Source organism: Pelodiscus sinensis, chromosome 7 (genome assembly GCF_052426305.1).
Source record: "Pelodiscus sinensis isolate ZL-2025 chromosome 7, ASM5242630v1, whole genome shotgun sequence".
Taxonomy (NCBI): domain Eukaryota; kingdom Metazoa; phylum Chordata; order Testudines; family Trionychidae; genus Pelodiscus; species Pelodiscus sinensis.
The window spans coordinates 72930211-72947502 of NC_143058.1; the positions used below are offsets into that span (position 1 = coordinate 72930211).

The 17292-nt window shown below is 42.2% G+C and overlaps 1 protein-coding gene across 3 annotated transcripts in view; it reads right to left on the reverse strand.

Annotated features, from left to right (window-relative positions):
* Positions 1-17292, reverse strand: part of PGAP1 (post-GPI attachment to proteins inositol deacylase 1) — a 66749-nt gene that overhangs the window by 20343 nt on the left and 29114 nt on the right. For 2 of the 3 annotated variants that reach the window (XM_075934243.2, XM_075934245.2), the window contains exons 15-21: positions 10771-10844; positions 10621-10672; positions 7238-7304; positions 6720-6794; positions 2495-2603; positions 1999-2037; positions 102-195 (exon numbers count right to left, since the gene is read on the reverse strand). In XM_075934243.2, the coding sequence (XP_075790358.2) occupies positions 102-195; positions 1999-2037; positions 2495-2603; positions 6720-6794; positions 7238-7304; positions 10621-10672; positions 10771-10844 (510 nt within the window). The remainder of the gene's footprint in view (positions 1-101; positions 196-1998; positions 2038-2494; positions 2604-6719; positions 6795-7237; positions 7305-10620; positions 10673-10770; positions 10845-17292) is intronic. The other variant, XM_014570887.4, reaches the window with a different exon arrangement.

The window sequence follows — 17292 nt, forward strand, 5'->3', positions numbered from 1 at the left end:
TGAAAATATTAATATGGTGGTTCCAAAATTCACAATTTATGAAGATATGATTACTATCTAAAAATGTGTTGCTAACAAAAACTTTTTTGATACAATGTTACCTGTTGAAAGTAAGGTGCTTAATTGTCCTCCATATGCAAGAAGTACATTAGAAATTATGTACACGGGCAGGGAAGCACTATGAAACCTTATTACCTAGAAAACAAGGATGTTATACAGTTAATTTGAGTATATCAAAAAGGATTAAAAGGTAAACTTGGTTTACCTCATGATATAAGAAGTGTTTTCATGAGATTCAGGTTCTGCTCACCACTTGATGTGCATACTTCAATAATTCCCATTAGCAATAAAAGTTATACTTGAGTAATGCCCATCAACCACACCACTGACTGGCCACCTGATTGGCTGTGTCTAGACTGGCAAGTTTTTCCACAAAATCATCTGATTCAATCAGATGATTTTGCGGAAAAACTTGCCAGCTGTCTACACTGGCCGCTTGAATTTCCGAAAAAGCACTGATGATCTCATGTAAGATCGCCAGTGATTTTCCGGAAATACTATGCTGCTCCTGTTTGGGCAAAAGTCTTTTTCCGAAAGACTTTTGCGCAAAAGGGCCAGTGTAAACAGCACAGTGTTTTCTGTAAAAAAAGCCCCGATCGTGAAAATGGCGATCGGGGCTTTTTTGCAGAAAACCGCGTCTAGATTGGCCACGGACGCTTTTCCGCAAAAGCACTTTTTGCGGAAAAGCATCCTGCCAATCTAGACGTGCTTTTCCGAAAATGCTTTTAACGGAAAACTTTTCCATTAAAAGCATTTTCGGAAAATCATGCCAGTGTAGACGTAGCCATCATGTTTGGTTTTAGAAATAAAACACCGAATTAGTGAGTTACTCACTTTGTGCAATAATGACTGTTCTAAATGTGTGTCCCCGTGGGTGCCCCACTGTTGGTGACAGGTTGTCCAGAGCCACAAATTTTCAAACCACACTTTTGTGAAACACTACACAATACTACTACAACTCGCATCTGATTCAGCGGTGGCTATTGCAGTCTTGTTCAATGCTGCCGAACAATGACTCCGACTCCCTCCATCCAAGTCAAATACTGCTCTATAGTCACTAACAGTGGAGCACCCAGGTGGACATCACTCAAAGAAGAAAAGGGAGGTACTCACTTGGGGTATGTCTACACTACCACCCTAGTTCGAACTAGGGTGGTAATGTAGGCAACCGGAGTTGCAAATGAAGCCCGGGATTTGAATTTCCCGGGCTTCATTTGCATCTCGCCGGGCGCCGCCATTTTTAAATGTCCGCTAGTGCGGACTCCGTGCCGCGCGGCTACACACGGCACAGACTAGGTAGTTCGGACTAGGCTTCCTATTCCGAACTACCGTTACTCCTCGTGAAACTATATATACTAAGAAAAACTATATATACTAAGCACTAACTGGTTTCATTTAATTTGTTGAAACACCTTGTAGTCACATCTAATCAAATTACTAATTCAATTATTAACCATTAACTATTAACAACAATTTAATGTGTTTGTTTTAGCACAACTTGCCATAACACAATCAGTGCAAAATATATTAGAATTGATCCATACAAAGAAAAACTCCATACAGATATAAGAAAAGCTAGAATATGGTTTATAATTCTTTAAAAATTTAGGGCAATATTCATTCTGATATGTTGATGTGCTAAGTAGCAGTACTTTAAACCCACAGCCACACACACACAGTCTATCGTGAGAGACTCTAAGAAGGACATAGTAAAATAACTACTTTTAAAATAGCATATACACACAAAAGAAAAAATATTTATAGTCCACATAATTTTCTCAGAGACAGGAAAGACTCACTTTATAATTCAATTAAGACACAGTACTTAAGAATGTCATGTGCATTTTCATTTATATTTGGCATTAACTAAGAGGGCGAATCATAGACTTACACTGGTAATACACAAAGCAAAATGAAGCATTAAAAATATTTGCTTACTTGCCCAAGAACTTGTGAGAATGAGGTCTTGATGGTTACCTAATTGAACATACAAATTAAAAACTTTAATATTTTGTTGAATATTACTCTTAATTGATGAACATTTTGAATAATGATAAGCGCAAAAATTATAAAATTAACACTATATTTCACGTTTTGGCTTCCTGAAAGGAAAAAAAAATCCTCTATATCAGCAGTAGATTGATATCTTCAATGTACATCATCTCACCCTCACATTGGGAAAGCTCAAATGATATTTTAAAAGATTTTATTTGTTTGAAGATTTAGCCCATCTTTCAATAGTCCTTCACCTGCTCTAAACTATTTTAATGGCACTACATAAATACAGAATTAAGAATTTAAATCACCTTTAGATTTGATGAGCAAGAAAAATATCTTTAATGAATTATTCCTCAGAATATGCAGAGAGAGAGAGAGAAATTCTAGAGTTACACAATAAATTATATATAGTAAAGTAAATAACTCTGTTACTTACTTCGTATTGACAATCTGAAGATGAATAAATATTTAATACTGCAACGGTGCTGTCATTTTCAGGCTGTGCAATATGTAGTTTTGCAGAAATCTCTGTAAAAGATGGAACTCTGAAATGAAAACAATTAGTAAATGCTCTAACTGTAATAAAAAGATGTAGAAATATGTTAGAGTATTCAATAGAAGGGGCTGCAAAACAGCAGCATCATAGCGGGGCCAGCCTCATGGCACAGTAGTGGTTATTTATACCATCATGAAGAACTGGGTTACATTTTCAGTCCAGATCTCTTTTTCTCTGAGCTGGCAGGGTACTAATAAAGGAAGAATACAGATCCAGTCCCCGAAGTAAGGAGGCCTAGTAACATTACTTAGGGTATGTCTATACAGCAGGGCTAAAGTCAAAATAAGCTTTGTCATTTGAGCTATGTCAATTGCATAGGCTATTTCAGCTTTTGGCACTGTCCACATACGAGGAAGTCTGAGAAAGAGCACTCTTCCTCCGACTTCCCTTCCTCCTCGTAAAATGAGGGTTACAGGAGTCTGAGTAAGAAGTCTTCCGGCTACAAAATAATGTTGAGCTGGAGGACTTCATACTCTGATTTCTGTAACCCTCATTTTATGAGGAGTAAGGGAAGGTGGAGGAAGAGTGCTCTTTCTTGGACTTCCTGCTGTGTAGACAGCACCAAAAGCTGAAATATGCTTTTTTGACTTAAGCTACGCAATTTATGTAGCTCAAGTTGCATCGCTTATTTTGGCTTTAGCCGTGCTGTGTAGAAGTGCCCTAAGTAAGCTATGCTCTGAAAGATTCAAAAAATTCAAAGCAGTCCTCAAAAGTAAACTATTGGTTCAGACTTGAGCCTTCAAGATCTGAGAAGGGTGCATATGTTCAAAAAAAGGGAAGGTGAGAATCCTGAGCTCTGAAATGAACAGAGAAGTGCATATCATCCATTTTCAGAACATTAACTCTAATTGTAATCTGCAATACATTACAACTAATTCTATTTCAAACCCATTTTATGTTCTAACCTCAATCTCAACAAGCTCTTGATGTTGGTCAAAGCAGCTTGTTATTTATGGAGAACTATCTGAATAAACAGTATTCAATATTTTAAATTATGCACTGATTAAGAAAGCATAAAATTGTGATTAGATTACCGCTAACCATTAAATAAAGTACGAATTTTGAAACTTGATTTATATGTGAGAATGAAAGAATATTTCTTCAAAGCACCATAAGCACTACCACAATGCATGTCGGACAAGCAAATGGACTGTATTATCTGATGTTCACAGAGTGACCTTCCCCATCTGAAATAATGGGCTGCACTTCTGCAAATACTAGAGATAGTTCAAACTCATCCATGTCTTTTCTGTTATCACACCCTACACACTTCCAAAACTCCCTTTGGATACATTTGGACTAGATACTTGCTCAACTCTGTTCCTTTCATCTCTCACAAAGATGGAATGTGGCCTTTCTTTTTCCTGGTGTGAATTCCTGGGGCATGGAGAAGTTCACAGAGGTAGCCATCCAGTGTGAACCATCCAGTGTAACAAGCGTCTATGCTACCAGGGCAGGGAATGCACCAGGTATAGAGGAGCACATTACACCCCAGGTTGCAGCTGACATAGGTTAAACAAAATCATGACCCTGGCTTGTCTCTGATTAAACCAATTACACCTTTGGCACAGCAGAAAGTCTAGCCCTAAATTCTTGTTACTGTAGTAAATATAATCTAACAAATATCTTATTCAGCTTACTCAGGAAGGATGTGCAGGATAAACAGGGGGGAGGTGTTGCCTTATATATTAAAATATATATACTTGGACTGATGTGGAGATAGACATAGGAGACAGATATGTTGAGAGTCTCTGTGTTAGGTTAAAAAGGGTAAAAAAAATAAGGATGATGTCATGCTAGGGGTCTATTATAGACTACCTACCCAGGTAGAAGAGGTGGATGAGGCTTTTTTTAAACAACTATCATAATCATCCAAAGCGCAGGATTTGGTGGTGATGAGGGACTTCAACTATCCAAACATATGTTGGGAAACTAACACAGCAGGACACAGACTACCCTATAAGTTCTTGGACTGCACTGAAGACAATTTATTTCAGAAAGTTGAAAAAGTTACTAGGAGGGAAGCTGTTCTAGATTTGATTTTAACAAATAGGGAGGAACTAGTTGAAAATTTGAAAGTGGAAGGCAGCTTGGCTGAAAGTGATGATGAAATCATAGAGTTCATGATTCTAAGGAATGGTAGAAAGAGGAAGAGCAAAATAGAGACAATGGATTTCAGGAAGGAAGATTTTGGTAAACTCAGAGAGCTGGTAGACAAGGTTCCATGGGAAGCAAGACTAAGGGTACGTTTAGATTACATGCCTCTGCCGACAGAGGCATGTAAAATAGGCTACACAACATAGTCAATGAAGCGGAGATTTAAATATCCCCGGCTGCATTCAAATAAAAATTGCTGCTGCGCTGTACCTGCTCAGCTGATCGTCGGCACAGCGCGCGAATCAAGATGTGGATCTGTCAACAGGGAACACCTTTGTCAACTGCTCCTGTAAACCTTGTTTCACGAGGCATAAGGGAGAGTAGTTATAAACTATTCACAATCATGCTAGAAGGGTATAACAAGTGGGGGTTCTGCGAGGGTCTGTTTTGGGACTGGTCTGTTCAATATCTTCATCAACGACTTAGATATTGGCATAGAGAGTACGCTTATTAAGTTTGCAGATGATACCACGCTGGGAGGGGTTGCAACTGCTTTGGAGGATAGGGTCATAATTCAAAAGGATCTGGGCAAACTGGAGAAATGGAATGAGGTAAACGGACTGAAGTTTAATAAGGACAAATGCAAAGTACTCCACTTAGGAAGGAACAATCAGTTTCACACATAGAAAATGGGAAGCGACTATCTAGGGGTCATAGTGGACCACATGTTAAATATGAGTCAACAGTGTGACATTGTTGCAAAAAAAGCAAACATGAACAGGAGTGTTGCAAGCAAGACACGAGACGTCATTCTTCTGCTCTACTGTTCACTGATTAGGCCTCAATTGGAGTACTGTGGTCAGTTCTAGGCACCACATTTCAAGAAAGATGTGGAGAAATTGGAGAAGGTCCAGAGCAGAGCAACAAGAATGATTAAAGGTCTAGCGAACTTGACCTATGAGGAAAGACTGAAAGAACTGGGCTTGTTTAGTTTGGCAAGGAAAAGACTGGTAGGGGACATGATAGCGGTTTTCAAGTATCTAAAAGGGTGTTACAAAGAGGAGGGAGACAAATTGTTCTCATTGGCCTCTGAGGATAGGACATGAAACAAAGAGCTTAAACTGCAGCAAGGGAGGTTTAGGTTGGACATTAGGAAAAACTTCCTAACTGTCAGCATGGTTAAAAACTGGAATAAATTGCCTATAGGGTGGTTGTGGAATCTCCATCTCTGGAGATATTTAAGGGCAGGCTAGATAGACATCTGTCAGGGATGGTCTAGACCAGTGGTTCTCAACTCGTTTCAGTCCATGGACCACCAGGCCAACCAAAAAATGTTCATGGACCACCTCCTTTTTGAAACATGATAAAAAAGAGCAGACAACGAACATTCTGGTTTGAAATTTATTTCTTACCAACAGATTTTTGGATTCTCTTCTCACTGACAAGCTTTTCAATATTTGGAGTGGTACTTGATAATGCACAACAAATATCGCTTTCCACTGCAAGCCGATTCTTCTGTTTGGACTTAACGTGCAACAAACATGAAAATCTAGTCTCTCACACTTAAGTTGATGCAAATGGCAAAAGAAATCTGACTGCATGTGCTGACAGATTTGGGTAACTCCCGGTCATGCTGGCCCCAAATTTCTCTATGGTAGACTGCTGGTACACGTCTTGAGCCGCAAAATTATTTTTTCAGATCCAAGAATTCCTCCTGCAGGTGACACTATGGATGACGCGCTACATGCATGTGAACACAGCGTAAGACAGCCTAACGGCGGTGCTTGCTTACACCGTGTGACTTTGGACAACGTTCCTGTGGACCACCAAAAAAGTCACTATGACCACCAGTGGACCATGGACCACCAGTTGAGAACCACAGGTCTAGACCAGGTGCTTGGTCCTGCCATGAGGGCAGGGGACTGGACTCGATGACCTCTCAAGGTCCCTTCAAGTTCTAGTGCTCTATGATATGGAAGGAAAAAAGACTGAGGCATACAACCCTCACCTGTCCATAAAGAAAATGCAGCGAGGCTTGTGCCTTCCTAGAACAGAATTTCTGAGACTCTTCTCTCCTATATGACTGCAACCAAGAAATAATTGTTATGAAAAGGAATAGCTGAACTTCCAATTTCTCAACTGAAATACTCCTTGTGTCAGGGACAATTCTATGTTCCCTATCTGCTCTTCCCTGATTAAAGCCAGGATCCTCACATCCAATAAAGGTATTTATCCTTGCTTTAAGCTTGGTTGTCTTCTTTGCCTACCTGGGTCTTGACGGTGGCCACCACATTAGTCTCCATGAATTAAGAGTATCCTGGAGGGAAAAGGAAGAAGTGCAGCCTACCCTCTGAATCTCATGGACAAGTCTGAACTACTTCTGGTATTTACAGGATGAGAGAGGCAGCCCAAATGTCTAAGACAGAGAAAAATCCAATTCCAGACAGGTTACTCTTCTAATGTGTCTGGGATGTAAACTCTACTTTGAAAGATAACCAGGAAAAACAGAATCTCAAAACTCCTTACTTAGAGACAGTTATTGAGTCTTCATGTGACCATGGTATATGAAGTCTGTAAACACTAGTTTTCCTTTCTGAAAAGAAATAGAAGTACAAATGAATTATGAAACATTGTATAACATTAAAATTACTGTAGTTCATTCATAGTTCAATATAATGGATAACATGATTATTTCTACATTTCAAATATCAGCAACAACTGGTACAGTTTGGACTTCTAAATATCACTGGTGATACTTTATAAGACAGGAATAAATGGAGAATACAAACTATATCCACAAGTCTAGAAAGAAATCTAAATTGCAAGCCATATAGTAATATATTAAGAGTTAACATTTGGTTAACAGTATAAAGTTTGAAATTACATTAGTGTGTGTGATTGATACAATATATGACTGATAAAGAGTTAAATGTGTGAACTCTCCTCCAAAAAACAGATTAGAAAAGCTTAATAAGCACTCCACTGTGCCTATGTAACCCACACTCCTAGTGGGTGTGATTCATTGTTCCATGTAGTGGTGCTTAGACTACAGAGAGCGAGAGATAAGAATAAGTGTTTTATAGCTCAAGCTGGCTTTATAGGGGCCTGCAGGAGAAGCATGAGGGCATGTGACTTGGGCTGTCCCTTCCCGGCCTGGGTGTGAAATTCCCAGGAGTTAAGGGGTTAACCCCTGCTCCAGTGCTACAGGCTTCCTGGTTTGCAAGTAGGCGCGGCTGGGCCTGCTCTGCAGAGCTGGGACTTGGTGGCCAGCACAGGTGGGGAGCTGGGGCCCGGGCTGTTCCCCATGGGCTGCATGCGGGGCTGAGGAGCCCCTTCCCTAGCACCCCTCTGTGCCTGGCAGTGCTGGAGCCAGCCCCCGGCTCTGCCTGCCCCAGCCCCAGAGCCACAGCCTGCAGCACTAGCAAAATGGTTCAGGCGTAGTTATGTAATTAACAATGAGTTTCTATTTGCAACAGGTAGTCCGTGGAAAGTTTTGCATTGCCACAGGTGGTCTGCAGGGCAGCTGGTGGAGAGAGCGCTCCCCTCCTCCTGGGAGAGCAGCACAGTCCAGGGAAGGAGGCTTATCTCTTGGCATGCCACTTCAGAAATGTTACTGACACCTGCTGTAGAGGCTCCTACTCTAAGCTCCAGAGGTCCCAGGTTCAAATGCACCTGCAGGTGGTTACATCTACATCATCTTTTTTGCATGCTTTCACCACAATCCTAGGTTCTTCCAGTGTTGGGCATATGATATGGCACAGTATGTAGTTTTGGCAAGATTTTTCATGCTGCAAGGGAGCATAGATAAATCCTAATTATTTTTATTTCTAACCACTCTCCCACAAACACACTGAAATAAATTATATCTACAAACAGAAATAGAGCCTAGCAGGGTAAGGTGTTTAAACTGCAGTGATAAAAGTAAAATACAGTTGGCATACCAATACACATATTGAGTCGTTAATATAACCTATGAATGAACTACAGTTCTTTTGCATATATAGTTACTGAACAAAAAAGTAAAAAGCCAACGCACAGGGAGAGGATAAAGGTGGATAAAACCAATTATTCTGTGATCGTGAGCTCTAACATATAGCACTGTAACACCTACCCCTACTTTTACTGACTTCCTGAAGCAGGGGGGGGAACAAAGTAGTACATTAATATCCAGACTACCCACATTTTTTCTTTTAAAAATGCATTATTCACAACAGGATTTTTTTCCAGATTTTGTTTAAAAGAAGTGTGTAAACAGACAGACTGAGACCTGAACAAAGAACATTTGGGTTAATTTTTAAAAGCCAGAAAAAATCTTTTACCCAGAAGAATTGAAAGGTGTAACTGGTTCAGGAAAGTGGTACTAAGACACAGAGCTTCTCATTCCTAAGTCAACAATTCAGATTTTACTTCAATCAATGACAACTGAGGTTCATTCCCATACAAGGTGTCATGCTTCAATTCCCCAACCTGCCACTTGGAGTGTAGATATGTGGGCTGGCTAGCAGAATAAACTCTGTTAGAACCTGTCTCTAACTCCCAGAGACAAACTTGTCCATTCTGTTTCCCTGAGACCCAAAAAGAAAGAAGACAGATTGCTGCCACTGCCAAATGTAACTAAAAATATAAAATAAGCCTTTTTCCAGGGAAGAGATCACTTGGAATCTCTTCCCTGAGGCAAAACTCTCCTATACCCCAACCTCCATTTTGCTTGGAGCTGGGAAAATACACAGAGATAATCCGCAGAGAACAATGGAGCTCTGCTTCTTCCAGATAAACCTAGGTGCCTAAATAAAGGACACAAAAATTTGTGAAATTGATTTCAACCAATACTGATTAACCAAAACAAAAAGAAAACGCTTTCATTATTAAAACAAGACTACTGTTGCAACCACAGTAAATGACTGGGTATTAAAAGCCATGGATTAAAGTAGAGAATCCATGAGCTATAATCCTTAGTTACAAAAGAGAAAACAATTAACCAGTTCAGACATAAATTTCCAAAACCCCAAACAAGGAAAACAATAAGCCTGCTGGACTATCTAAACTTTTCCCTACTTACACATTTCAATGAATTCAAGGAGTCTGTTCCTGGGAGAGTCCGTCTCTCTTTCTACCTGGGGAAAATCTGCTGCTCACCCGAAACAAATTAAAAAAAACCCCCTCCCTCAGGTGCACCTGCAGGTAAGTCCAACTCTCCTTTGCAGCTCCTATTCATGACACAAGAACTCTAGAGCTCATAGTCCAGATCGTGATAGACAATGTCAACCTAACAAAAGCCTACTATTATGAGTGACACCTCTCTTAAAAGAGAAACCAAGAATGTAATGGTTAAGAAGACCAGAATTCCCCTACCTCCTTTACAAATAGTCCTTCTAGAAAGAGAGGTAAAGTACACTTGCAGGGTTGGGAAGCTTGCACAGAGACTGCTTGTATTTTATCTGTTCATTGGATAGAACAGAGGATTTAGGTCTCCAAAGTTCTCAGGGTGTACTTACACTGTACTGTACCTCAAAATAAGATACTCAATTTAGCTATGCAAATTGCATATCCTATTTCGATGCGATTTCAAAATAGCTTATTTCATCATTTGGCACTGTCTACACAGCACCAAATTTCGAAATAAAGCGTTATTCTGAAACATCCCTTACTCCTTGTAGAATGAGGTTTACAGGAATGTCAGAATAGCGAGACTGAAATAATGGACTTGCTGTTAAGACATGGGATAGCTATTTCAGGATATTCTGGTATTCCAAAACAGCAACGCCATTTTAACAGCAAAAAAATGCTACAAAAAAGAACCTGATGGCAATCACTTTACAGTATGGAACAGGAAAGAGCTGGGAGACAGATATATTTTAACAGCCTTTATTGGAACCATTTATGTGAACTTTAGAAAACATTTCATTTACCTTTGCGTGGGTGACAGTGACTCTCAATGTAGATTTTAAAAGCTTGGTATATCTAAAACAAACAAAAAGCCCAAGTAACACACTTATTCACATGCATTTCCAAAGGAACTCATTAGTTAATATCAATTTTGTTTTAATTCAGTATTTTACCTGGTCAAAGTGCTGGAGTTGCACATTGTAAATCAAACCAGTTGAATTTAATACAGTTTTGCTTGAAGAGAGCCCTGTAGAAATGACAATTCTATATTATTTCCAATTAATAAATCTAAGACTGATTTGCTTGAAAAGATCACTACAACTAAGGTTTTCCTTGGAAGTTGGGATAACACAGGGCTCGACAATCTATTGAATCTACTCGCCTTTGGCGAGTAGATTTCAGCCTGGCGCCCCGTTCACCAGTGGCACGCGCATGCGCAATGCAGCTCTTACGCATGCACAGTGCAAGGCTGGTGAGCAGCTTTCGCCGCGGTTCGGCGAGCCCTGTTTATATGCATACTTGATCTGCTACATATTTGAGAGAGGCTGTCTGTCTGTTCAAGAACTCCTCCTAAATGGTAAGGGCTAGGATTATCAAATTTGGTATACAGCTTCCTCTTACCATAGCTAAAAGCAAGGTAAGAATTTAGTTGTACTTGGAATTTGACTGTTTTCCATAACATGGAAAGAGAGGAGGCTGAGTGAAAGGGCACTATACTCACAGTCACCACTGAGGGGAGTGAGTACAGGGTAAAGCTACACTGCTGAGTGACCACTGGTGTCAGTTGTATCACCAAGGGAGTGATCAGCTGGAGACAGGGCCTACTATCTTGCTTGCCAGCAGCCCAGGTGAGTGGCCCTCCTGGCCCAAATCCTAATCCCTGACTCCTGGCCCCAGAACCGGACTGAGACGGGAAGAAGCCCTGCTGGCCCCACTGCCATGTCCCCCCAGGAGCACTGCCAAGGCCAGACAACGTGCCCCCCCCCACCAGAGCCACAGCCTGCCTCCCCTTAGGACTGCTATGGTGCCCAGTGTGATAGTAGCTGGCTGTCCCCTCCCCACAGAGCCTGGGCCCAGGGAAAGCCAGCAGGAGGCCTATGTGGCCTCCCGCACCCTGGACCAGGTCATACCAGTGGGAGATCTGTGCAGACCCCCACAGTCTAAGGCTGGGCTCAGGTAGCACCGTTATTTCTTCTAATGAAACCATACAGAAAGGAGACAGAATCACCAGGTAGATGAAAGGGGCTGGTTGAGAGTACATGTCCCTTCCTGTCCGGAACTGCCCCAGTCTCAAACCTCCCCCTCCCCAGATGCCCTTTAGGAAAGGCAGGAGGGGGCTGAACTTCCCTCTCCTGATTCATACAGGGATACTGCTCCCTTTCATCAGAAAGAGAAAGGGAAAATGCACAGATCTGCTTCGAGTGATGTCCCCACGGGTGCTCCACTATTGGTGACTGGTCGCCCAGAGCCGCAGATCGGAGCCTTGCAAAGCAGTTTCCCCCATTGGGCTGCACATGCACAGGAGATGTCTCGTGGCCTGATCCCTCCCTTTCAGTGGGTGCCCTGGGAATGTTGGGACCCAAACAGACAGCACTTCTCAACCCACTCTACACCAGCAAAAAGATACTTGCTTCCAACCCAATCCCACATAAGAACCCGGCAGTGCAAAAGACTGCCACAGGCAAAAACGGCATGTTCAAATAAAGCAGTACCACCTTCAGGGCTACAGCTCTCAACTCCAGCCATGCTGGCAATAGATACAGATCCACAGTTGACTCGGGCAAACACCTTTACTTGTGCTCTGCCTCTACAGGTCTGTCACCTGCAGTATCTCCAGCCCGCAGCTCTCCTCGCATAATTAGTTCTCTCAGAGTCTTTTACCTGATGATGACCAGGTAAGTCCATTCTCATCACAGCATGCATCACCAACAGGATCACAGTCCTGGATTACAGAGTCAGGCCTCATCAACCTTCTGGTACTTACACTGGGTTTATCCCCCTCCACCTATTCATTGCAGTGGGTGCCCTGGGAATGTTGGAACCCAAACACACAGCAATCCTCAACCCACTCTACACCAGCAAAAAGATACTTGCTTCCAACCCAATCCCTTCCCCCACCCGAAGACTCTGAGGAGGAGGAGGGACAGATAGATGACAGGGACCTAGATCCTCATGAACCTGGATCCTCCAACAGATCCAGATCCTTCATCGCTGCCAGATGATATAGTCATTCCATCTGACATATGCCCAATGGACAATCTTAAAAATTTCAAGAGTTATTCAAAAGAGTGGAAGCAAGTCAACAAGTTCTACTTCAAGAAGTGCAAGAAAAATAGCACTGCTTGTTGAAGAATTTACACCCCATGTTGCAGGGGAAGATTGCCTTGCCCATAGATGAGGCAATTATGGAGACATCAGATGAATTATGGAAAATGCCTGCATCTATCCAGCTTACCTGTAAAAGGGTGGACAGGAAAAACATGTAATTTTTATTCACACGTCCCCAAACCAAATTTCTTGGTTGTAGAATCAGCCCAGCAGAGATCCGAACTACCACAGTATAGGATGTGTAATAAAGACTAAGACCACAAGAAGTTAGATCTCTTTGGCAGAAAGATCTACTCTAGCAATTCTCGGTTGCAGCATGGAGGAAATTACTCTGTCCTTTTGGCAAATCATGATTTTAATAACTATTCAAAATTGGAGAATCTCACTCAACACTGCCCTGAATCAAAGAGACCAATCTTGAAGGCCATAGTCCATAAGGGCCATACGATTGCCCGCACCACAGCCTACAAGCAGCGTTGGACACTGCCAATACTACAGCTAGGGAAACGGCCACAGTGGTAGTTATGCGGAGGGCATCCTGGTTACAGGTCTCGGGTGTTCCCCGTGAACTTCAGACCAAAATGAAGGACCTCCCATTCGACAAACAAAAATTATTTGCAGCTAAGACAGATGAGGTGCTGTACAGTAGCAAACACTCAAGAGCCACGCTCAGTACCCTCGGCATGTATACTTCTCCTTTTTGGCGCAAGTGATGCACTCCATATAATCACAATAGATATGGCCAATATAATCGGCCACCACAGACACTGTATGAAGATGCCTGAGCAAGACAGCATGCACAGAGGAGGCGCTCCAACCAGGGTCGCCCCTATAGCACCCAGGCCTCAAAGCAGCAGGTTTCAGGGTGTGGTCGAGGGTCTGCACGACCTCCCTTACGATTCAATGCCAACACAGCACTGCCATCTTTTTACCCGCTGTTTGCATCCCTTCCTAACATATCGGGAGTCCATAACATTGGTCTGTTGAGTGCTGGAGATAATCTGAATGGGATACGTTATCTCCTTTACTTTTACCCTCCCACCATCTCCGTCCCTCTTCAGGGACCCTTCACACAAGAGCCGACTAAAACAGGAGATCGATCACCTTCTGATGCTTGCAACCACAGAGAGGGTACCCAAGGAATTTCACGCAAGAGGGTTCTACTCCAAATACTTCCTGACCGAGGATGTATTTCTAATTCAATGGAGGGCCCCTCTACATTACACTGTTCCCCCATATCACTTATTCCCGTAGTCCTACACGTGATGCACAGAGACTGGGCTCATGTCATTCTAATAGCTCCTACTTGGTCGCACCAGACCTAATTTCTATACCTGGACAGACTATCGGTTCAAGCTGCCTACCCATTGCCACTCTGATGTGACCTTCTCTCCCAGCCTCACACTCTTCATCTTCAAGCGTGGCTCCTATCTGGTTCAAGGAATTAGAGACCCGATTTTCTCAACAAGCGAAGGAAGTTTCCTCCACAGCAGAAGACCTTCCACACGAAAGACATACATACAAAAATGGGCACGTCTCTCTCAACAGTGCCAGATCTAACTGATAGACCCTTGCACATCCCCACTGATCATAATTCTGGACTACATATTACAGCTTAAGACGTTCAGACTCTCATTTTCTTCTCTAAGAGTCCACCTTTTGGCAATAACAGCTATCCTCATTCCTGTGGATAGACTCTCCATATTTACTCATCCTGTCACAAAAAGTGATAGAAATGTAGCCGTGTTAGTCTGGTGTAGCTGAAACAAAAAACAGGACTATGTAGCACTTTAAAGACTAACAAGATGGTTTATTAGGTGATGGGCTTTCGTGGGCCACATATTCACTCTGCTGATACCATTACTGGACCTAACAATTGAGTTATAAGATCAAGAACACATATTCCTGCTCATCCAGAAATATAATTTATGCTATCATGTGCCGAAAGTGTCCGTCTGCTATGTACATTGAACAAACGTCTCAGACACTTCGCCAAAGAATCAATGCCCACAAAACAGATAGTAGACAGGATCACAAAGAAAAAACAGTTTCTTGCCATTTCAACCAGAAAGGACATTGTCTCAACAACTTTATTACCTGCATCCTGCTTCAAAGACCTTTTCACACCAGACTTGAAAGAGAATCCTCTGAACTGTCATTCATGCTTAAATTCGACACTTTATAACTCGGTCTAAAAAAAGACAATTATCTTACCCATTACAAAGATAGCTTCCCCAATTATCACCTCTAATATCATTAGCTCACAGACATTTAACTCCCCCCCCCCATCCGTTCTGAAATTTGATTTGTCCTTTTCATATGTGTTCATTTTTTTTATTGTATCCTTTGGTATATATGGTTGTGCCAATTTTCTTCCACTATTTGATCTGAGGAAGTGGGTCTGGCCCACGAAAGCTCCTCACCTAATAAACCATCTTGTTAGTCTTTAAAGTGCTACATAGTCCTGTTTTTTGTTTCTGTCACAAAAAGGTTCCTGAGGGGTTTCATAGGACTCCACCTCCCTCATGGGACTTAAACCTTGTTTTGGATTGCTTGACCAGGTGTAGCCAGACAGGAACCCCCCTTGTAACATCCATTTTTGCTTGCCTGGAGCATACAGGGCACACAGAGCAGAAGGCCCAGGCTGCTGTGACTGTGAATGGCTGTAAACCGAGACACGCCAATTGCTGACCAAGAGGCTGCCAAGGAGTGTCCATGACTTAACCCATATTGATACGAACACACAGCCGTCCGCGGGGGGAGGAATCTCTCGCCCAGTAAAAAAATGTCTAGTACACACAATTTAGTTATCTCTCTTGCAAGTGTAAATTAACTTGAAACTTGCTTGTAAGAACTGGCACCACAAAATGGACCAGTACAATTCGGCATCTTAGATAAGAAAGAGGATACGGGCCCCCAGGGGTATATAGATGGGTCCAGCAGCACATTTTCTCTGAGTGTCAATCTACCATCTATCTGCTGGTCGGGTTAGGTGTTTGATCTCCCGAGGTTCCAGAGGGGACGCCCACCTCGTATTCGTCTTTCCTAGGAATTGAGAGACCGGCCCTGGGCTGACACGCTGGAGTCGAGAGGCACAGAAAGGGGTAAAAATTGTACCTGGATGCGGTCCTTTGTTTAAGTATATATATACATAGTGTTAGAGCTCTTTAAAGATTAAGCTATCACTTGGTACCATTATTTCTATTTTCTATCTTTACCTTTTTTTCCTGTAACTATTTTTAAGACCTATATATATATATATATTTATTTGCTAGCATTTAAGAAATAGAGCAATAGCCATTGTAACCATATGCTTTTATAAGTTTTTTTTTTAATAAACCTGTAACTGTTTAAGTTTTAACCTGACTCCTTCAGTTGCTGTAATAGAACCAAGCACAATTTAAAAGAACTTCAGCCGGTCAAAAAGGACAGGCATAGGAAGAGCTTGGGCGTTTGGATTTGTGTCACTCCCAGGTGGCAGATCCGTTGGGGAACCTCTCAGTCTTTCCCAGGCTGCCCGCTGCAAAGGAATCTTGCATTCTAGCAGCTAAAATCTGAGGTGTAATAAGCTCTTCCTATAAAGGGGCGTCTGTTGGCCTGCTGGCCATCCTCTGCAACGGGACCCCAGTCCTAGCAGTAAAGACACAGACGTTAAACCTTTTCTCGAAAACACACACACACACACACACACACACACACTGCCCTGACCGTCGGCTGACACCAGGCCCCCCTTCAAACCTTTGGCCATCGTTGCTCTTCCCTTACTCTTTATGAAGGTCTGCTTCCTACTAGCCATTACCTCAGGACAGTCAGTGAGCTTAGGGCCCTTATGACGGAGCCCCTCTACACCATCTTTACAAAAGACCAAGTCACACTAAGACCACCACACCAGACCTTCTTGCTGAACTTGATAGTTAGAACTCGAGATATGTAGCTAGAACTCAAGCCTTTCGTAAATCTCAACAATTTTTTATTTCTATTGCTGAACACTCAAAAGGTATACTTATTTCATCCCAGTGGATCTCAAAGTGGATACTGACATGCATAGTCAGATGTCACACTCTAGCCAATAGGCCCTTTCAGCACCCACCATGAACACATTCTACTCAGGCTACAGCAGCCTCCATGGGCTTTTTGAACAATGTTCCCCTAAGAGATATTTATCGAGCTGCCACATGATCATCAGACTACACTTTTGCCAAACGTTATGCCATACTACCATAACTCGCATCTGATTCAGCGGTGGCCACTGCAGTTTTGTCCATCACTGCCAACGACTCCAACTCCCTCCTTGCAAGTTGAATATTGCTCTATAGTCACCAACAGTGGAGCACACATGGGGACATCACTCGAAGAAGAGAGTTACT